Here is a 24,352-nt window from a genome sequence, read left to right as displayed (position 1 = left end):
AAAGATCTACTTTTAAACAAATAATATTGGAGTGATTAGACATTCAGAGGCCAATTAAAAAAAGAAAAGAAAAGAAAAAAGAAAAGAAACCTCAACGTAAGTCTCAGACCTTATTCAAACATTAACACAAAATAATTAATGGACTTAAATATAAAATTTAAACTAAAAAACATTTAGCAAAAAAAAAATAAAAAATAAAAAAAACATTTAGCAAATAAAGAAATTTTGGGGTATCCAGGGCTAGGCAAAGAGTTCTTAGATTTGACACCTGAAACATTACTTAAAAAAACTTGATAAGTTGGATTTCATAAAAATTGAAAATCTTTGTCCTGCCAAAGACCCTGTTAAAAGGGTGAAAAGGAGGGTGTCCAGGTGGCTCAGTCAGTTGAGTGTCCAACACTTGGTTTCATCTCAGGTCGTGATCTCATGGGTAGGGGATGGAACACCATGGTGGACTCTGTGCTCAGTGAAGCATCAGCTTCAGAATTCTTTCCCTCTGCCACTTCCCCCTCTAAAATAAATAAATAAATCTTAAGAAAAATAATAACAAGAGGGTGAAAAGACCAGCTACAGAATGGAAAGGGAATATATGCAAGACACATTTCCAAGATTCTAGTATCTAAAATATGTAAAGAACTCAGAAAAATCAACAGTTGAAAAAAATCCAATTATAAAGTATGTCAAAAGACATGAAGAGACATTTCACTGAATAGGGTATGCCTATTTCAAATAAACATATGAAAGTATGCTGTAATTATTAGCCATCAGGAAGAAACAATTTAAAATGACAGTGAGCTATTGCCACATAATTTGACAGAATGGCTGTGGAAAATAGACACTATGGAATATTGCTTTAAAAAAATGAAAAAAAAAAAAAGCAATACCATATAACCCAGCAATTGCAGTTGCAGGTATTTATCCCAAAGAAATAAAAAACTTATATTCATACAAAAATCTGCCCAGAAATGTTTATAACTTCTGCATCTTTATCCATAATAGCCAAAACTGACAAATATGTCCTTCAACAGATGAATGGTTAAACAAAGTCTGATACACTCATACCACAGTGTAATACTCAGCAATAAAAAGGAATGAACTATTAATATGTGCAACAACTTGGGTGAATCTCCAGGGACTTATGCTGAGTAAGTGAAAAAGTCAATGTCAAAAGATTGCATATTGTATGACTACATTTAATAATACCCTTAAAATGACATAGTTGTAGAAAGGGAGAATAGATTCATGGTCACCAAGGGTTAAGAACAACTGAGTGTGACTATAAAGAAAGTGTATCATAAGGGACACTTACAATGATGGAGATGTTTTATATCTTTACTGTATCAGTGCCAATATCCTGGTTGTGATATTGTACTATTTTTTTTCAAAATGTTATCTTTCAGTGGAAACAGTATAAAGGATACGTGGAATCTCTCTGTATTACCTGTTACAACTGAATATGAATCTATAATTATTTAGAAATTAGAAGTTTAAGAAAAACCTTAGGTATAAATCTAAAAAGCATGTGTAGAAGATCTGTATGAGGAGAATTAAAACTCTGATGAAAGAAAAAAAGAGCTAAATAAACGAGGAGAGATTCCATATACATAGATAGAAAGATTCAATACTATTGGGATATCAGTCCTTCCCAATTGGATCTATAGATTCAGTGGAATCCCAATCAAAGCCACAGCAAGTTATTTCATGGTTATAAACAAATTGATTCCAAAACTTATATGGAGAGGTAAAAGATCCAAAGTAGCCAACACAACATTGAAAGAAGAGAACAGAGTTAGAGAACTGGCACCTGACTTCAAGACTTCCTATGAAGGTACAGTAAGTTGGCAGTAATGATCAATGGAACAGACAGAGATCCCAGAAATAGATCCATGTAAATATAGTGAACTGATCTTTGACAAATTGGTAAAGGCAATACAATGAAAGAAAGTCCTTTTAACAAACAAATAATGCTGGGACCATTTGGATATCCACCTGCAAAAAATAACAATAACAACAATAATAATAAATCTAGACACAGATCTAGAAGGGTGTGAAGACACACCCTTCAGAAAAATTAATTCAAAATGGATGACAGAACTTAAAAGCAAAATGCAAAACTATAAAAATTCTAGAAGATGACATAGGAGAAAACCTAAATGACCTTTGGTAGGGCAAGGACTTTTGAGATACAACACCAAAGCCATGATCCATTAAAGACATTTTTGATGAGCTGAAAATTATTAAAATTAAAGACTTCTATTCTGTGAAAGACAAAGTCAAAAGAATGAGAAGATAATCCATAGCCTAGAAGAAAATAGTTGCAAAGACACATCTGATAAAGGACTATTACAATATACAAAGAACACTCAAAATTCAACAAATAGAAACAATCTGATTAAATAATGAGCCAATGACCTTAACAGATACTTCACCAAAGAAAATATACAAATGGCAAATAAGCATATGAAAAGGTGTTCCACATCATATATCATCAAAAAAATCCCAATTAAAGCAAATTACCACTATACACCTGTTAGAACAGCCAAAATCCAGAACAGTGATAATACCAAATGCTGGTAACCGGATGAGGAGCAATAGGAAGTCATATTCATTGCTGATAAGAATGCAAATTGGTACAGCCAGTTTGGGAGATGAGCTAGTGATTTCTTACAAATTAAACATGCACTTACCATACAATCAAGTAGTTGTGTTCCTTTGTATTTACTCAAAGGAATTGTAAACTTATGTCCACACAAAACCTGCACACAGATGCTTATAGCAGCTTTATTCATAGTTGCTGAAACTTAGAACTTGTTATTCATCTTATTTAGGCTCAGTTACCATAAACTGGATCTCTTATGAACAGCAGAAATTTGTTTTTCACAGGCCTGGAGCCTGGAAGTCCAAGATCAGGGTGCCAGATGGTTGGGTTCTGATAAGAGCCCTCTTCCAGGCTGCAGACTGCTCACTTTTTGCATCCTTACATGACAGAAAGAGGGTTAAGGAGTTGCTTGTCCTGTTCTTATATTTATTCTTCCCCATAAGCTTTTTATTGATATATAACTGACAAAGATTATATATATTTAAGGTGTACAGTGTGATCTTTTGATATATATGTGCATTGTGAAATTATTATTACAATCAAGCTAATTAACATATCTATCCCCTCACATAATTGCCATTATATGTTGTGAGAACACTTAAGATATACTCGAGCAAATTTCAAGCATATAATACAGTGCTATTAGCTATAGTCACCATGCTCTACACTAGTATTCATAGTGTATAACTGAAACTTTGTACACTTTGGCCAATATATTCCATTCTCCCACCTTCCATGGTCTAGTCACTAGCAACTACCATTCTTTTCTCTTTTTTTTCTCTTTTTCTCTTTCTTTTTTTAAAAGATTTTATTTATTTATTCATGAGAGATACAGAGAGAGAGGCAGAGACATAGGCAAAGGGAAAAGCAGGCTCCCTACAGGGAGTCCATGTGAAACTTGATCCCAGGACCCTGGGATCATGAACTGAACTGAGCACTCAGGTGCTCAACCACTGAGTCACCCAGGTATCCCTGTTCTCTACTTTTTTGAGTTCAACTTTCTTAGATTCCATATGTAAGTGAGCCCATACACTATGTCTCTTTTGTGTCTGGATTATTTCACTTATCATAATGTTCTCCATTTTTATCTGTGCCATTGAAAATTGCAGGATCTCCTTTTGTAAGACTGAATACTATCTATCATACCTTTTCTATATTCATCTATCAGTGGACACAGGTTGTTTCCATGCTTTGGCTATTATGAATGATGTTCAATGAACATGGGAGTGAAAATACCTCTTTGGAGTACTGATTTTATTTCCTCTGGGTGTATACCCAGAAAAGGGATTGCTGGATCATATGGTACTTTTATTTTTAATTTTTTGAGGAATCTCCATACTATTGTCCCTATTGGCTATACCAACTTACGTTCCCATCAATAGTGTATAAGGATTCCCTTTTTTCCACATCCTTGCAGACTTGTTATATTTTATTTATTCATTTTATAATAGCCATCCTAACAGTTCTGAGGTGATAATCTCATTGATTTGTATTTCCCTGTTTATTGAGAATCTTTTTTTGTATACTTGCTAATGTTTGTGTATCTTTTTTAGGAAATTATCTATTCTGGTCCTTTGCCCATATTTAGTCAGATTGTTCCTTTTTTTTTCTATTGAGATATAGGAGTCTCATATATTTTGGATATTAACCCCTTATGAGATATATAATTTATAAATATTTTCTTCCAATAAATATATTGTGTGCTCATTTTTTAAATTATTTGCTCTGCTTTTCATATATTTATTAGTTTGATATATTTCCACTTATTTATTTTTGCTTTTCTTGCCTGAACTTTTGGAATCACACCTCAATAACTATTGCCAAGGCCAATGTGAAGGAACTTTTTCCCTATGTTTCCTTCATTAGAATTTTTATGGTTTCAGGTCATGTATTCAAATCTTTAATCCATTTTGAGTTGATATTCATGGATGTATAATATTGGCATCTAATTTCATGTTTTTGCATGTGACTATCTAGTTTTCTAAGCATTGAAGAGACTATCCTTTCCCCCATTATGTTTCTTGGCATCCTTAAGCAATATAACAATAATCAGGGCTAAGAAAAAAATGAGCTATCAAGCCATGGAAAGACATGAAAAAAAATTAAATGCATATTACTAAGTGTAGAAGTCAATCTGAAAAGGCTACCTAGTGTATGATTCCAATTATATAATGTTCAGAGAAAGGCAAAACTATGGAGACAATAAAGAGATCATTAGTTCACAGAGGAGAGGTTGAGATGAAAAGGTAGAACATAGAGAATTTTCAGGGCAGTGAATCTACTCTGCATGATACAATATGGTGGATACATGCCGTTATAAATTTGTCCAAGCCCATAGAGTGTAGAACACTGAGAGTGAACCGTAATATAAACTAGGGACTCTGGGTGATAATGATGTGTCAATACAAGTTCATCAACTGTAACAAATATAGGACTGGGATGTCTATACTGGGAAGGGCTATGCATGTGTGAGGACAGGAGATATATGGTAAATCTCTGCACTTTCTGCTCAATATCATGTGGACCTAACATTTTTCTGAAAATGAAGTCTGTTTTTAAAAAGTTTAATTAAGAAGAAGGGCAAGATGATGGAAGAGTAGGGGTCCTCAACTCATCTGGCCCCACAAACACCTAGATAACTTTAAAAACATACTGAACACCTACAAAGTCGACCTGAGAGTTAAAGAGAACAGCTGGAATGCTATAGAGAGAAAATTTTTTGCTTGAAACAAGGTAGGAAGGTGAAAAAAATAAATAAAAAAGAATAAAGTGAGGGAGGAGCCCCATGAGGAGCCGGCCTAAAGCAGAGCAGCGAAAGCCTCCAGGGTGCAAAAGCCCAGCCCTGGATAAGCAGGAACTTTAAAAATCTGTGCCAGGATTTTCCTTGATGGAAAAATGCTTAGCAGGGAAATCAAAGAGAATCGCAGGAGGAGCCATGAAGCCTCAAGATTCCCGGAGTCACTTATAAGAGTAGGGGCACCCGGGGCAAGTCTCACCGCAAACCGCGTCCTATATCGGTAAAGGGCTGGAGCGCCACAGCTCTCGGGGGCATTTGGGAGAAGCCAGTTGTTAGGCTGGCTGGCTGCAGGCATAGGTGGCTGTGTCATGTTCCCTTCAGGAGAGGAGGCTCCCCTGGGAGCACGGGTCGAGCAGCACAGGGCCCTGCATCCCAGGGCACCCAAGCAGACAAAGCCAGAGCTCCTGTGTTCCCCCTGGGACAGGTGGAAGCAGGGAGGGCACAGGAAAGCAAGAACTCTCCTGCCATTGGGCACCCGAGCCTGCCCCCAGGAGCATCTAGGCCAGTGTAGACTGGGAGACTGCAGTTAGTTACTCACGGGGAGCTCAACTTCAGAGCTGGAGATCTGGTGCTGCCATTGTTGTTTTTCATCTTTGTTTCACCTTGTGCCTGGGAGAGATGGGGCCTCTAGGGAACAAAGACCTCACAGGATAAACAGCTCCCACTGAGCCTGGCATCTGGCAGGGGGTGGTGCATCTCCACCCAGGCATACACACCTGAGAATCAGCACAGCAGACCCTGCCCCTAGAAGACCAGCTGGAAGAAAAGGGGAAGAGCAAGTTTCTTGACCAAGCAGTGCTGGAAAGCTCCAGGACTGAGGGGAAATAGCATATAGAACTAGAGTGTACCTTTTTCTTCTTTTTTTCTCTTTTTCCATTACGACTCGTTTTTATATCAGATTAAAAGTTTCCAATATTTTTTCTCTTTTCCCACCTTAACTGCAATATTTTACCAGCTCTTCATTTTTAATTTTTTTTCCTTTTTGACTTTTGTATTTCTATAATTACATGTTTTAGATATATTTTTCACTTCTGGATTCCCTTCAACATATTCAATTTAATTTTGGTAGATATATGAGATATGGATTTTGTCTTTTGTTTTTCTGTCTCATTTTGTTTAACTCTGGGAGTTAGTACCTTCTAAAACATGACCAACAAACAACCAGAACCAAGTGGAATACCGTGTTGGTCCATTCTGTGAGATTATAAACTCTCTTCCTTCCCATTCTGCCCCCCATACTTTATCTTGTTTATGTTTTTGTGGTCAGTGTTGGGGCTTTATATAAGTATTGCTGGTTTATATAAATTTGGAATTGAGCATCTTCTAAGATACAAAACAAAATACACTCAGAACCAAGAGGATCACCCTGTAGGACCTCTCAGGTAGACTACATTCTCTCTCCACCATCACTTCCACCACCATTCCCCCTTTTTCTCTTTTTCGTCTTTACTTTTTTTTCTTTTTTTCTTATTCTTTGTTTTTGGTTTTTGGCTTTTTATTTTTACTATTTTGTTTTCAAATTTGTTTTTCACTTTAGTGGTCCTTTTGTTTTATTTTGTTCTGTTCTTTTTCTTTTATTTTCTATTCTCTGACCTCTTTGTAATCATCTAGGGTGTATTTTACTTAGGTCGTGGGTAATATTTATGACTCATCCCACTCATATAGCCACTCTGCACTGTACAAAATGACTAAAAGGAAGAATTCACCACAAAAGAAAGAACCAGAAACAGTATTCTCTGCCACAGAGTTACAGAATTTGGGTTACAATTCGATGTCAGAAAGCCAATACATAAGCACAGTTATAAAGCTACTGGTGGCTCTGGAAAAAAAGCATAAAGGACTTTAGAGACTGTGTTACTGAAGAATTGAGATCTAATCAGGCCAAGATTAAAAACTAGATTAAATGAGATGCAATCCAAACTGGATGTGCTAACTGCTAGGGTTAATGAGGTGGAAGAAAGAGTGAGTGACATAGAAGACAAGTTGATGGTAAAGAAGGAAGCTGAGGAAAAAAGAGAAAAGCATTAAGAGCCCATGAGGAAAGACTTACGGAAATAAGTGATAGCTTGAGAAGGAAGAATATATGTCTAATTGGATTCCAGAGAGGCCAAGAGAGAGGACCACAAAGTATGTTTGAACAAATCATAGCTGAGAATTTCCCAAATCTGGGGAAGGAAACTGACATTCAGATCCAAAAGATAGAGAGGAACCCCCCCAAAATCAATAAAAACCATTCAACACCTTGACAGTTAATAGTGAAACTTGCAAATTTCAATGATAAGGAGAAAATTCTTAAAACAGTGTGAGACAAGAGATTCTTAACTTATATGGGGAGAAACATCAGATTAACAGACCTCTGCACAGAGATCTGGCAGGCCAGAAAGGGCTGGCATGATATATACATGGTACTAAATGAGAACATGCAGCCAAGAATACTTTATCCAGCAAGGCTGTCATTCAGAATAGAAGGAGAAATAAAGAGCTCCCAGGATAGGCAGAAACTGAAAGAATATGTGACTAGCAAACTGGCTTTGCAAGAAATATTAAGGGAGATCCTGTAAAAGAAAAAGGAAGCCCAAAGAAATAATCCACAAAAACAGGGGTTGACTAGGTAATAGAATGACACTAAATTCATATCTTTCAATAGGTACTATGAGCATGAATTGGCTAAGTGATCCTATCAAAGGATGCAGGGTATTGGACTGGATAAAAAAGCAAGACTCATCTATATGCTGTCTACAAGAGACTCATTTTAGACCCAAGGACACCTCCAGCCTGAAAATGAAGGGGTGGAGAACCATTTACCATTCAAATGTTCCTCAAAAGAAAGCTGGGGTAGGAGTCCTCATATCAGATAAATTAAAGTTTATACCAAAGACTGTAATAAGAGATGAAGAAGGACACTATATCATACTTAAAAGGTTTGTGCAACAAGAACTAACAATCATGAATATCTATGCCCCTAATGTGGAAGCTGCCAAGTATATCAATCAATTAATAACCAAAGTAAAGAGATACTTAGACAATGATACACTAATAGTAGGAGACTTCAACATGGCACTTTCAGCAAATGACAGATCTTCTAAGCAGAACACCAAAGTAACAAGGGCCTTAAATGATACACTGGACCAAATATATTTCACAGATATATACAGAACTTTCCATCCAAATGCAACTGAATACACATTCTTCTCAAGTGCACATGGAACCTTCTCCAGAATAGACCACATGCTGGGTGACAAATCAGGTCTCAACTGATATCAAAAGATTGGGATTGTCTCTTGCATATTTTCAGACCACAATGCTTTGAAACTAGAACTCAGTCACAAGAAGAAATTTGGAAGAAACTCAAATACAAGGAAATTAAAAGCATCCTACTAAAAGATGAATCGGTCAACCAGGAAATTAGAGAAGAATTAAAAAGATTCATGGAAACTGATGAAAATGAATATACAACCATTCAAAAGGTTTGGGATAAAGTAAAATCAGTTCCAAGAGGGAAATATATCACAATACAAGCCTGCTCAAAAAATTGGAAAAAACTAAAATACACACATTAATTTCTCACCTAAAGGAACTGGAGAAAGAACAAGTAAAATATACAACAGTCAGAAGAAGAGAAATAATAAAGATTCGAGCAGAACTCAATGAAATAGAGATCAGAAGAACTGTGGATCAGATCAACAAAACCAGGAGTTGGTTCTTTGAAAGAATTAATAAGATAGATAACCCCTACCAAGCCATATCAAAAAGAAAAGAGAAAAGACTCAAATTAATAAAATCGTGAATGAAAGAAGAGAGATCACAACCAATAACAAGGAAATACAAACGATTTTCAAAACATATTATGAGCAGCTATCTGCCAACAAATTAGGCAATCTAGAAGAAATGGATACATTTCTGGAAAACCACAAATTACCAAACTGGAACAGGAAGAAATAGAAAACCTGAATAGGCCAATAACCAGGGAGGAATTTGAAGCAGTCATCAAAAACCTCCCAAGACACAAAAGTCCAGGGCCAGATGGCTTCCCAGGGGAATTCTATCAAATGTTTAAAGAAGATATAATACCTATTCTACTAAATGTGTTTCGAAGGTTAGAAAGGGATGGAATACTTCCAAACTCATTTTATGTGGCCAGTATCACCTTAATTCCAAAATCAAAGACCCCACCAAAAAGAATTATAGACCAATATCCTTGATGAACACAGATGCAAAAATTCTTACCAAGATACTAGCTGATAAGATCCAACAGTACATTAAGATTATTCACCATAACCAAGTGAGATTATCCCTGGAATGCAAGGGGATAAAACATAAAACAATCAATGTGATAGATCACATCAACAAGAGAAAAAATAAGAACCATATGATCCTCTCAATCAATGCAGAGAAAGCATTTGACAATACAGCATCCATTCCTGATTAAAACTCTTCAAAGTATAGGGATAGAGGGAACATTGCTCAATATCTTAAAAGCCATTTATGAAAAGCCCACAGTGAATATCATTCTCAATGGAGAAAAACTGAGAGCCTTTCCACTAAGATCAGGAACACGACAGAGATGTCCACTCTCACCACAGTTATTCAACATAGTAATAGAAGTCCTAGCCTCAGCAATCAGACAACGAAAAGAAATAAAAGGCATTCAAATTGGCAAAGAAGTCAAACTCTCCCTCTTCACAGATGACATGATACCATATATAGAAGACCCTAAAGACTCCATCCCAAGATTGCTAGAACTCATACAGCAATTCAGAAATATGGCAGGATACAAAACCAATGCCACTGATTTCTCTGCACAGAAATCAGTGGCATTTCTATACACTAACAATGAGACTGAATAAAGAGATATTAAGGAATCAATCCATTCACAATTGCACTCCAAAGCATAAGATATTTAGGAGTAAACGTAACCAAAAAAGGTAAAGAATCTATACCTTAAACACTACAGAACACTTCTGAAAGAAATTGAGAAAGACACAAAGAGATGGAAAAACATTCCACACTCATGGATTGGAAGAATAAATATTGTGAAAATGTCTATGGGCAATTTACACATTTAATGCAATCCCTATCAAAATACCATGGACATTCTTCACAGAGTTGGAACAGATAACCTTAAGATTTATGTGGAATCCGAAAAGACCCTGAATAGCCAGAGGAATATTGAAAAAGAAAACCAATGCAGGGGCATCACAATACCAGATTTCAAGCTGTATTACAAAACTGTGATCATCAAGTCAGTATGGTACTGGCACAAAAACAGACACATAGATCAAGAGAACAAAATAGAGAATCCAGAAATGGGCACTCAACTCTATGGTCAACTAATATTCGACAAAGCCAGAAAGAATATCCTCTGGAAATAGGACAGTCTATTCAATAAATGGTGCTGGGAAAATTGGACACCCATGTGCAGAAGAATGAAACTGGACCATTCTCTTAACACCATACACAAAGATAAACTCAAAATGGATGAAAGATCTAAATGTGAGACAAGAATCCATTAAAATCCTAGAGAAGAACACAGGCAATAACCTTTTTGAACTTGGCCACAGTAACTTCTTGCAAGATACATCTATAAAGGTCAAGGAAACCAAAGCAAAAGTGAACTATTGGGACTTAATCAGAATAAAAAGCTTCTGCACAGCAAAAGAAACAGTCAACAAAACTAAAAGACAACCTGCAAAATGGGTGAAGATATTTGCAAATGACATATCAGATAAAGGGCTAGTATCCAAGATCTATAAAGAACTTTTTAAACTCAACACCCAATAAACAAAAAATCCAATCATGAAATAGGCAGTAAACATTAACAGAAATTTCACTGAAGAAGACATACACATGGCTAACAAGCACTTGAGAAAATGTTCCACATCACTTGCCATCAGGGAAGTACAAATCAAAACCACAATGAGATACCACATCACACCAGTGAGAATGGCAAAAATTAACAAGACTGGAAACAATAAATGTTGGAGAGGATGTGGAGAAAGGGGAACCCTCTTGCACTGTTGGTGGGAATGCAAAGTGGTACAGCCACTCTGGAAAACAGTGTAGAGGTTCCTCAAAAAGTTAAAAATAGAGCTACCTATGACCCAGCAATTGCACTACTAAGTATTTACCCCAAAGATACAGATGTAGTGAAATGACAGGACACCTGCACCCCAATGTTAATAGTAGCAATGTCCACAATAGCCAAACTGTGGAAGGAGCCACAATGTCCTTCGACAAATGAATGCATAAAGAAGATATGGTATATATATACAATGGAATATTACTCAGCCATCAGAAACAACGAATACTCACCATTTGCTTTGACGTGGATGGAACTGAAGGATATTATGCTGAGTGAAATAAGTCAATTGGAGAAGGGCAATCATCATATGGTTTCGCTCATATGAGAAATATAAGTAATAGTGAAAAGGATTATAATGGAAAGGAGGGGAACTGAGTGGGAAAAATTAGAGAGGGAGACTAACCATGAGAGACTCCTAACTATAACAAAGGGTTGTGGAAGGTGAGGTGGGCAGGAGGTTGGGGTAACTGGGTGACAGGAACTGAGGAGGGCACTCGATGGGATGAGCACTGGGTGTTAAACTGTATGTTGGCAAATCGAACTTCAATAAAAACAAAACAAAGTTTAATTGAAAAGTAAAATTGCCAAAATGTACTTGTGGGCTCCCTGTAATTCCTTTTCAACTCTGAATATATTGACTTTATTCACCAAATGTGGCAAAATAGCAGTGCTTAAATATAAATATCGTCTCTACAGGACACACCTATTTATTTATATAGTATTATTCTTATTTTTCAAAATGGAGACTTTCTAGTTTTAAAGGTACTGTTCAAAATTTACATTTTTAATTTTATTTAACATTTATTAGAAGTATCTGATTATTTTACATGACATTCTTAATCCAAAGATATCAAATGATTCTTAATTTTATAGTATTGAAAACTTAAAGCTTGTTTGGGTAGTAACAGCAGCTAAAAAATCCCAATAACTAGCTCAAAATACAATATTCTGAAGTGCGAAGGAACACTATATTCTAAGTTTGGTCTTTGAGAAAATCAATTCAAATTGTTACTTGTAGTTCTTGAGACTCTACCAGGTACTGTACTTAGGTCCTTGAGGATTTTATAATCTAGTGATACGTGTATAGGTACTATCTGTCCAACGTGGTAAGTTGTAACACTAGAATGGACATGGTGCTGTGAAATCCTAGGGGAGGAATAGGTGCAACAGAAGGTGAGGGACATAATAACCAAGACAACTTCCAGGAGAAAGGGTTACTTGGGCTGTGTCTTAAATGGAGGAGGTTATTCCAGACAGAATGTACACTGTCTGTAAAAGCAAAGAGTATAAAACATCATGCTGTGTATGGTTAAGGAAGATCAAGTTGATGCTCCTGTTTTAAGTTGTAAAATCTGGGAGAGGGAAGGGTGGGATCTGAGGCTGAGAGGTATAAAAGGTAAGCCGTGAAAGGATCTCGTATGCCATGCAAGTTGTCAGACTGTACCCAGGCACCAATGAGAAGATCATTGCAAACTTTTCATTAGGAGAGAGGCATATTTAAATATACATTTTGTTTTATTTTTATTTTTTTTATTTTTTTATTTTTTTTAATTTTTTATTTATTTATTTATGATAGTCACAGAGAGAGAGAGAGAGGCAGAGACATAGGCAGAGGGAGAAGCAGGCTCCATGCACCGGGAGCCCGACGTGGGATTCGATCCCGAGTCTCCAGGATCGCGCCCTGGGCCAAAGGCAGGCGCCAAACCGCTGCGCCACCCAGGGATCCCTAAATATACATTTTGGATGATTCATTCTTATTTTGATTCTGGACGTTTTCATTTGTTGTATTTCTGAGAAGTTACTATTAAAAGCTAAAGGAGAGGTTTTAATGGGAGTTTATGTGAAATATCATATTCTGCAACAAAAGCTCAATAGATTTTAGTTTACTCTTATTTCCTATTGCAGCTATAGAATGCACTAAAGGAAATTTTTTTTATCAATCAACATATTTTCTTCATCCCCTATGACCCTCACAGACACAATTAGACAATTAGACATGGCTTATGTCCAGTTTTAAAGAGATTATGTATTCAGAACAAGAATGGTCTTTGAATCTCTTCTTTATGCCTAGCAGCTAGCATATAGAACTGATTAATCAATTAATCAGTCACCCAATAGTTTAATTTACTGTTGGTGAGTTCCAATGTATTAGCTAACTCAGAATTCATAGTTGTATTTGAACATTTTACACTTTTGTTACTTATTTTTTGTGAGTCTAAAGAACTGTAAAACCAGAAAAATGCAATAACATTTTAAAAATGTTCTTTAAAGGGATCCTATATCTCCATTCTGAGGAAACATTGCAAACTCACCTTTCTCTTGATTTTTCACAATGTTCTTTATCACAATAAAGACAACATCAAGGAACCACTTTTCCCTTCCTTTGCCTAATTCAATAGCATTCCCAGATGTATTCATATCATCTCATACACAAGAAAAGTTGTGTTGCTCAGAACACAATTTGGAAAAAAGCTTCTCTGACTGGTCAATAATTATCTTGAATTTTGTGAGAGGGAGGGAAACAGTCCTTAGAATCATCTCAATATTCTTGTATCCTCTGATTATTATCATCTTTGCTGCTTTGCTATTTCTGTTGCCTTTCTTTAAAGCTTCTTAGGCTTTGAAGAGGCACAAAATCTTTACTTTGTGTCTGAAGAAATCTTTTTATGGCTTATGGAACTAACACAACAAAAGTTTTAAAAAAAACAGATAAATTGTCATGATCTTAATTAAATATCTACTTGAAAAACAACCCAGGAGCTTTACCCTAAGCAAACAGCCTATTTATTTTCCTAAAAGAGAAATATTAAAAAGGTCAATGTCTTTGCCTCAGGAATATTTGGGCCTCTTCCACCGATTAAGAGCTAAAGTTTTTGTTAATGGCTTTAGTAGACCTTACAAAAAGAGATTATTTTTGCAAAGGATACAAATCAAAAGTATAACATTTTGTTTGCTTACAAAATCCTCATATATCATATGTACAAAAGTTTCATAATATTTTCCTTTTTGTGACCCTCCAATTCAGGTTTAGGATATGGATGGCTATAGATGACAGTTGTAGCTGAGGATGTGCTCTAATCAGTAGAGGCAATGTGGCTGTAATGGAAGCAATACAGGCACAGGACAGGACCTGGTTCAGGCCTTGTCATTCTGCAGTACAGCAGAGTTGGGGAAGCCCCTTTCCACTCAGGTCCATAGCATGGGTGAGGAAATAATACTGATGTCTTTCACTGATTTGCTTAAATTATGGGTGGAGGTAAAGTGATAGCATTGAAATGGGAACTTTATCACTGCAAAAGGTGATTATGGCAGCTGAAAATTATATGCTGGCCAAATATTCTTTGTATGATGGATGCCATCCTTTTGTACATTTTTTTAGAGAATGATCTGGAGAGGGAAGCTTGCTGTCAATCATCCATTCTTTTAACATTTACTGATCAACTTTTACATATCAGGCACTGGTCTGGGTGTTTGGGATCCAAAGATGAATAACACTCCCTTGCAGGTGGGGTGGGTAGAGAAGGCTTACTGGAGTCATCAGTGTGTGTGACCTGAATTATATGGACTGAGTTGGAATTGGATGAAGAAAAAAAAATGGGGTTAGGATATCATCAACAAAGTCATGGAAGTGAAAAACAATACAGCATGTGGGCAACTATAAGCAGTGTATGAGGCACTGTCTTGTTTGTTTTGATTGTTTTCATTTTTCAAATCATAGAAAACTGGAATTACACAATAATAAAACCTTTACTTCTTCCAAGTAGAGGGAACACATAATTTTGTAACTGTGAGAGTTACAAGAGTAGCTTCTAAGAATTCAAAGCCAGAATATAGACTCTGCTCTGGGCTCAAGTTCCCAGTAGCTATAGTCATAGAGGAGGTTTTTTTTTTTTTTTTAATTTCTTGGGCTTTAAGATACTATTGCATTTCTCAACAAGTTTCACATTGTAGCTATTCAAGAGCTCTTTTGCTATTTTTTTAAAGAAAGGAAAAAAGTACCAAAAAGCAAAAAAGAAAACAAAAAAATCTGCATTTTATTGTGAGGCCCTGAGAATAAAGATGGATGGAAGTCTAAAATACTCTGGATGTGTACATTTACACAAGTATATTAATTTATTCATTAAGCAAAGGTTAAGACATTGCTTTGAAATGTGCCATTCTTTCCTACACTCCTCTTGGCTGTAATGCACCCTTTTAAATTTAAATTGTAGTTCTCAATGTGACTATGATGCACATTTTTATTTCAGTTTTCTGGTTCCATCAAGATGCTGAAATTTTTCTCTCTGTCTCTACCTTTCTCTGGGAGTTAAGGTCTTGTTGTCATACATGCAGAATAGGTAAATATGGTAGATTTGGGTATACATTTAACAATAAAGTAAATTATAATGTTTTAACTTAAAACCATAAATATACTGAAGTGACCACACAACAATAAAACCATTGTAATAGCATTTGCTAAGTGATACTGACAAGTAGTCCAATCATCCTTTTTCAGAACTGAACTGAGAATATGACCATAACAGATATACTCAAATCTAGACTAGAAAAAAAGTTTCTATTTTCTGAGTTAAATGTGGTTTCAAATTAGGCTTCTTTGTATTTCTTTCTGTTCAGAAATAAAAGAAGAAAACTTAAAAAAAATTTCTCCAAAAGCATTTTTAAATCATTTTTCACACTAAGAGAAAATTATAGTCTTGGAACCAATGTTTGGCTGTCTTCAAAATGATGGAAAATTTCCAATGGCTGCTCACATATGTTCTCCAAGTCGATGCTCAAATGTGGAAAATGAGCAAGGTACCTGGAATTAGTGCATAAGATTTGGGTACCTGGAATTCTTCATTGGTCAAGTGTCAATACATACATACGTATTTGAAAAACTGAGTCCCCCTTCTCTTTTTTTAAAAGGATGACCATTCCTCAAGATAAGTTAGGTTATAAGGCTGAACATGACATTTTGAAATACTTGCATTCTTGTGAGTGGTTTCCCTTCCTTCCTTCCCTCAGAGCTACTTTAGGATATAGGTGAATTCATCTTCTTATATGTATTGAAATCAATGGCAGTTGTAAAAGTAACAACTATAAGGGAATACAAGTTAGATTCAACACATGAAGTCATGTTAAAAATGCATACATATGGAAACCAATGTTGGGTATGAACGTTTTCATAACTTTTAGGATATTGTTGTCAAGTTTGATAAAAAGTTTATTTAATTTTAATTTTAATTTTTAAAGATTTTTTTAAGTAATCCTTTCATCCAACATAAGGCTCAAACTCATTACCCTGAGATCAAGAGATGCATGCTCTACTGACTGAGCCAGCCAGGTAACCCTAGGTTTATTCTGAAGATTTGCACTATTTTGCATCAAGCAGTGAGAATTATTTAGACTTTGTTAACGTCAGTCATATGCTACATCTCAGGTGCAATGGAAGCCAGTCTCCAAGAGAGGTAGAAGTGGAATCTCAGGTCACACAAAATTTCATCCATGCAACCCTAATGCAGTTTACTATGTATACAAAACTATTTTCATACATATTTTATGCTATTTTATCTAGAAATGAATGATACTGAAAACCAAATGTAAATAGAAATGAATATTTCAGGTAAATCAAGTCCTCTTCCTGAATCTCCCATTTCTGCTCATAATTCCACCATTCTTTTCATCCATGATGCTCCTATGTTGGAAACCTTGAGTTATCTTACTGTTCTCCCACTGGCCACCCACATACCTAATTTGTCACAAAGTCCTGAAGCAAGCTTCTAATTTTACTTTAATTCACTTGTACACTGAACTAGTTCAGTACTTTTCCTTTCAAAATGGGATCTCAACTAGTAGAAATGTTGGCTGCCCTGCTTTCTATTTGACTGGCCAAAGGCACTCCACATGTATTGCCTATCAAATTCCTTTAACTTGTTTTGATAAGGTCATTCTTCTGTTTAAAATAAAACAGCAGACATACCATGTCTCCCTTTCTCTGCCTGACTTACAGAAAAAAATTTAAATTCTTTCACCTGGAGTTCAAGATCTGCTGAATACACTGTGAATACATTTATTAGTGTCAAGTTCCTATTATTCTCGGCATTTGTTATATAGAAAGAATGCTATAAATAGTTCTTATTGACTATTGCCCCCCTTTTAACTTGGACATAGGCCTTCAGGAACTAAGTTTTGTCTTTTTCATATATCAAAATCTAGCTCAAACATTACATTTTCTGCAGACCCTCATTTTATTCTGTATGAAATGAAAACCTATATTTACTCATGTTTTTTATTCATCACACATTATCCAACACTTGCTTCAATCCAAATATGGAAAGATGAATATCCTTCCCCACTTCAAGGTACTTACTAGGTGGCTTTATTCAAATAAACAGTGGCACTATTGTGTGATCTGCACTACAATACAAGACTACACAGAGACCAGTGTGTTTTTTTTAAGATTTTATTTATTTATTTATTCATGAGAGACACATAGAGAGAGGTAGAGACATAGACAGAGGTAGAAGTAGGCTCCCTATAGGGAGCCTGATGCGGGACTCGATCCCAGGACCCTGGGCCAAAGCGTCTGAGCCAAAGGCAGACGCTCAACCACTGAGCCACCCAGATGCCCTGAGACTGGTGGGATTCAATGGAGGTTGTTGTAAACTCAGCAGACAAAAGTGAGGGTCAAGAAAAATTCTATTGTGTAAATGAATCTTGAGTGTCTTGAAAATAGTGATAAGACATTTCAGTCAAAGAGAATAGTACTATAAAGGCGTGGAGACTTGAAACACATAGGAGTGTTCAAAAGCTAATAACAAGTCTGGCTTGGCATAAGAGAAGATGAAAAGACCATCTTACAAAATATTGGTTATGACATCCTAAGAATTGTGCTTCAGACATAGTGATCACTCAATAAGAATTTATTCAATGAACAAATTAATGAATAATTTTATTCACTACAGGTATATTGAACCTTTGTGTTTAAATATTTAATATTCAATAATTTACTAGTTTTCACCTGGGCTAATCTTGCCATTTTCAACAACATGAATGGACCTCCATGGAGGTATTACATTAAGTGACATAAGTCAGACAAAGGAAGAGAAATGCCATATGATTTCACTAATATGTGGAATCTTAAAAACAAAACAAAGCAGAAACAGGCTCAGAGAAATACATAGAACAAACTGGGGTTGCCATAAGGGAGACGGAAGGGGGGAATGGCAAAATTGGGGAAGGGGAGTGGGAGATATAGACTTCCAGTTACACAATAAGTCATGGGGATGAAAGGCATAGCATTGGGAATATAGTCAATGACATTGTAATGGTTTTGTATGGTAACAGATGGTAGCTACACTGTGGTGAGCACACCATGACATGTAGACTTGTTGAGTCACTATGTTGTATGCCTGAAACTAATGTAACATTGTGTGTCAACTATAATAATAAAAAAGATATGTGCAAAAACATAAAAAAACATTCCTGCTAATATGAACGCCAAAAGTTGAGAGTTCTTAAAGTTAACATGTGTATACAAATGTATAACACAAATATTTGTGTTTTTCTTTTTTCTTTTTCTAGGGTCAGACATTGTTCAGTGGTTAATAAAGAACTTAACTATAGAAGATCCAGGTAAATCAATCATTTTCCCATTGATAGAATTATTTACTTTGTGGTTTTAAGAAATATGTTTCTCTTAGGGCTAATATGGCAAGCAAGCAAATCTAAAAGATAATTACTATTTAAACTATGCTTTTAGTATTTATACAAATTTTATGGTAGTCAAAATATATTTAACTAAAATCTAGTTAGTATATTTTAACAATTTTTCACATATTTAATGTTCCATTTCATAAAATTTGATTCAGGTAATTGATTATTATAGAATGGGTAAATTATACATGTGTTCATAAATAATTATAGATATAATATATAACAAATGATTATGAAGTAATGAAATTTCCCTTCATAAAACACATAAAGGTAAATTTCATTAATTTATCATTTTTCCCTAACTCTGTTTTCGCATGAGGTTTGAAAACGATGTTATTTGTAATTTTTGTTTTTTTGATCATGACTACATGATTTTTTAATGATCTTATTAACGTCATGGAGCCATTCACTGTGGTGGATGTTACGTCTGCTGTGTAGCATTAGCTAATTTCCAGAGTTTGGGAACAGTTGCTGCCAGCCAATGTTGTACATTGCCTAGAACAAATTCCTACATGTGAAGGACATTTAATGACTTTTTTTAAAATGTCACATAAGAGCTTTCATATGCAGCAAAAAGTTTACATCCCTGAAGTGAATATAACATGTATTTTGTTTAGAGAAGATGCAAAGAAAACAAACGAAAAGCTTATTAAAATTGATATTACAAGTGACTGAGAATGACATACATAGTAGGGATCGATGGCAATACACCAACCACACAGCAAACTGTCAAGTCAATTAGAAAAGAATTCAGCATGATTTTTGTTCTTGCCTCTGTTGGTTACCACCTTAGAATGGTTTAGAAATAACAGTATATTGAAAGGCAAAGTTTCTAATTTTCCTCATTCAGAGCTAACTTTATAAAGCCATGTTATCGGAAAATGTAGATGTAATTCTATCATAAATGCCTGTGCACACCCCCTGCTCATCTGCTACATGAGCTTTTAGAATACTTATCCTAGCAGGTTAAAAAGGATGAAAACAAGTAAAGATGAAGCACCTATTGTCAGCATCATATTGTTACTAAGTAAAAAAAGAGATGATTCCTGGGACAAGTAGTCACAGTCTTAACAAGTTTACCTTTTGGTCTCAACTCAGGCTGACTTTACAAACTGTAACACCAGACAAAATCCCCCAGTGCTAAAAAACAGATTGACATAGTCATGGACAATCAGGGAACTATGAATTTACAAAAAAAAAAAATGCTGTTGCTCAAAGGGTGAAGTGGATTCAAGAGTATTTCTTGTGAGTTAAGACCAAAAAATGTACTTTAATCCTTTAGTCCTTTTTAGTCTAAAAAGCAGGGGAGATATGTGATTGTAAGAAACAGCTTATAAGAGATAGTCATTGTTCATAATTTACACCAGATAACACTTTAGCTATAACGTGTATGAAAAACTGATTTTATTTGCTTGCTCCGCAGTTTAAGGAAGTTGTAAATCTTCGTTAGAAGCTATATGGAAAGTTAAAATCAATCATATCCAGGAAGTATCATACATGTTCTTTGGTTCATATTTATGACTGGCCAAAAAACTAGTTGTTGTTGGTTGTTTGGTTGGTTGGTTGGTTAGTTTGAATGAACTAATTCAGCTTCTACGAAGTAAAACACTAGATTTTAAGAAGAGCAGGAAGCATTGGTGACTGTTCTGAAGTTATAACAGATTTACACACAGAGATGTATCAATCTGGCAGCATAATTTTCATGAAATATGGCCAAGGACATAACTGACATAATTAAAGTTACTCTAATAGCTGCATATATGAAATTAATCATAGCATTTTGTAACTGCTCATTAAAGAGAGACTAAATAGTTATTATAGTAACAGGTTTAATTTTAACCCTATAAATTTTCTAAAAATTTAAAAATAAATTATGCATCATGCCAGGTTTGTATCTGGCTGTCAAGTAGTTGTTTGAAGACCTCTAGGGGTCATTGGAACTTCCAGATGTCAGTCATTTGTTGAAAGAGGATTTTGTGACAAGTTGGAAGACATCAATGTCTGAGTGTAGGAACAGGTTCTGTGGCCCATCTGGGGACAGGGGGAGAAGGTTGCATGGTGTTCAGGGTCTTCATAAGACCAGTAAATCCACATTATTTGTACATTTAGTGTTCAATATTTTGTTATTGAATATTTAATACCTTTCCATTTCTATTGTAATTCAGTGCACGTTTGGTTGTATATTTTACTAGAGATTTTGATACTATTAGACAAGCTGGCTTTATTGTATTATTCTTTTTAAATAAAGCTATATTTAGACCTTTAATTAGAATTTAGGATTATTTTGACATTTATACACACATATATCCACATATCCATGTAATACACATGCAGGATTCATCTAAAAGTTTTGTTTTCATTTACATCTTGGGTCTATTTTCATGATTAATAGATTTTCTAGAAGAAATTTATTTCTTCATTGATCTATTCATACTTTTATCCATTTAACACATATTTTCTGAATTCTTACTATAGGCTAGGCACTGGGAATATAAGAAGAAATTCCCTCCCTGATTGATGTGATTGTCTTTGGCTTCTAGGGTGTCACACTCATGGCTTTTGTTCCTTGTCACTGCCCACATAGCCTTCTGTGACAGTCTGCACTCCTAGATAATCTATGGAATGTTGGAATGTCCAAGTTTCTGTCCTAGGTGCCTTTCTTTTCTCCATATACACACTTTTGCTCAGTGGCATATGTGGGGGACTCACAGGTTCATAGCTTTCATGCTGACCTCTCCATGCTGTTCCATACTGGTCTATTTGATGCGTATGTGGCCTCTCTTGGGGGCTAGTCTCAACATGACCAAGGTAGAACCCTGATTTATCCCCTCAAACCTGCTCCTTCTGTCTTCCCCAGACCAGTTACAGACTTCGATTGTTCAAGTTTGCTTTGTGAGTTCTTTCAGGAGAGTTTCTAAGTTTCCTCATAGGGATTTTGCATGTTTCATATTAAGCATGTTCCTAGTTATTTTATGTTACTATTATATGCAAGTTTTTCTCTTCACTTGTATCTACTAACCAGTTATTTGTACATATGAAAAATTTTAATTTATGTACGCTAATTTTCTATATCACTACTTTACTAAATGTTATTTTTGTTAGTATTTAAACTAATTTATTGTAAAGCTTCTTCCAGCAGTTTCTCAGGATTATATGTATTTGTTCAATTCCTGAATCCCTGTGTATCTGACATTAACTTTTGTTGCCTGTGTGTATGTTGACAACTTAGCTAAATATAATGTAGGTGAGATAAGCTTTTTTCTTTAAAACTCTGTGGATATTATTTCATTGTTCTCATTCATTCACTATGGTAAAATCTGAAAACTGATTTTTCATATATATGTGAAATATATATACAATTTTTCATATATATATGCATATGTATGTGTGTGTTTTCCCCTGCCTAGATCTCTGTGATGTCTTCCCTATCTTTGAAATTCAAAACATAAGTACACAACTGCTAGGGGTTTGTTTATTTGTTGGTGTATTTGTATGATCTGCTAAATCAGTTAAGTCTGTTGATTCATGTTTACTTAAGTTGAAAACCAATTTTCCTGATATATTATTTAGATTTCATTTCTTCATGCCTAATATGCATACAATAATGATGTCTACTACTTAGTGCCTTCCTGAAAATTAAAGAATTAATGTATATAAAGCAGTTACTACTAAAAAAGAAAGTAACCAGGAATTTATTACTATACTTATTGCACAATAATTGCTCAGAAAATATTAACATTTATGGTTGGTATTATATTCATTTTTTATTTTATTTAATCATTTTATTATATTTAATCACTTTCCTGTTTATTTATTCTGGTTTATTCTTTTGAAATAACATTTACTAATATGTTTTATTCTACCTTTCACCCATTTATCATTTTCTTCTCTTTCTCTCTTTTCTTAGCTCTTTCCTTTCCTTCTCCCTCTAGGTAAACTTGTTAAGTTTGCACATTATAGAGTTCATTCTATTTCCTCCACTGGCAATTCAGATCTTTATTGCTATTAATGGAGAATAAATCTATTACATTTCAAGTTTTCATCATTATGTCTAGTTCTGTATTTCCACCTGCCTTTGGCATGCCCCCTTATAGTCACAGCCTCTTGTCTTGTGAGTCATCTTTCATCTCTTCTTTCATGACATGAGTGTCATTCACTTTTACTGTTTTAATTGAACATAGAAGAGACTGTTGTTAAGCTTACTTCATGCCATTTTATGTCTTAGAAATGTCTGTGAGTTTGTTTTATGAATTGTTTTCCCATTTATTTTCCTCAAACATAAAGGATTCCTCAACAGATGTTTGACTTTTGACAGAGTGGATGGATTGTCTTGGACAACTCAATGCCATAGTTTCCCTTCTTTACAGCAGAAGCTGCAGTGATGGTAATATTAATTTGCATTAATAAATAGGTTAGTTTTAGTTTTTAGTTAGACTGAGTATAGTGGAGAAGGAGTGGAACTGGGAGTGATCCCAGCCTCAGGACGTCTTCACGGTGCCATACTGTCTCTGGATGTGATGAACCCTTTTCATTGGCCACACTTTCACTCTGTATTCTGCTTTGTCAGTTGCCAGTCACCTGAACACTGGGGTCATGCCAGACTTCCATGTTATGTGCTCTTCACATGGTAGAGAGAAGCTACTGTTTAGTGACTCCATGAACAGCATCCAAAATGGTGTGTTTCCTTCTCTTCTGTTCTGACCTTCCCACTGCAGACTTGGAGGATTCATTAGTCTTCCAGTCTTCTCCACTTAGTACTGTGGTGCTTTCTTAGGAGGGTTTTGCAATCTGGTCTAATATATAGTATATTGTTAGACTTTGGGGGCATGTGTTTTGGCACCCTTCCCAAATTTTTAATGTGGATACAGGTGTCTGTTTATGTGATTTCTTGTTGATGATGATGATTTAATTTACAAACTTTGCTTATGTTGTAATGCAGAGAGTTAATAATTTTGTTAATACCTTACAACTCTACTACTGAGAACACAGAATATATGTGAAAATACAAATCAGAATAAATTGCACTAGCCTCAGAGTTAAAGCCTACCTGATAAAAGTGAAGTGGGAAAGTGTGCTGTGCTTCCCAAGGCCCTATGGCATTTTTCTATTTTACTCTCAGTTGCACAAGAATATTCTGCTGCTCTCCTACCATTAGAGGCATAGGATTTTTGGAGGATGC

General features: G+C 35.3%; 1 protein-coding gene and 1 long non-coding RNA gene across 8 annotated transcripts in view; one reads left to right on the top strand and one right to left on the bottom strand.

Moving 5' to 3' along the window:
- RGS7 (regulator of G protein signaling 7) overlaps positions 1–24,352 on the top strand; it is a 581,011-nt gene that overhangs the window by 408,664 nt on the left and 147,995 nt on the right. For all 7 annotated transcript variants that reach the window (XM_025430511.3, XM_025430510.3, XM_049112368.1 and 4 more), the window contains one exon: positions 19,042–19,092. In XM_025430511.3, coding sequence (XP_025286296.1) covers positions 19,042–19,092 — 51 coding nt within the window. The remainder of the gene's footprint in view (positions 1–19,041; positions 19,093–24,352) is intronic.
- LOC112648714 (uncharacterized) overlaps positions 1–24,352 on the bottom strand; it is a 56,980-nt gene that overhangs the window by 31,712 nt on the left and 916 nt on the right. The gene's annotated exons all lie outside the window — the stretch shown is intronic.

Source organism: Canis lupus, chromosome 7 (assembly GCF_003254725.2).
Source record: "Canis lupus dingo isolate Sandy chromosome 7, ASM325472v2, whole genome shotgun sequence".
Lineage (NCBI taxonomy): Eukaryota > Metazoa > Chordata > Mammalia > Carnivora > Canidae > Canis > Canis lupus.
The sequence above is the reverse complement of the archived record's forward strand: the minus strand, read 5'-3'. Positions and strand labels throughout refer to the sequence as shown.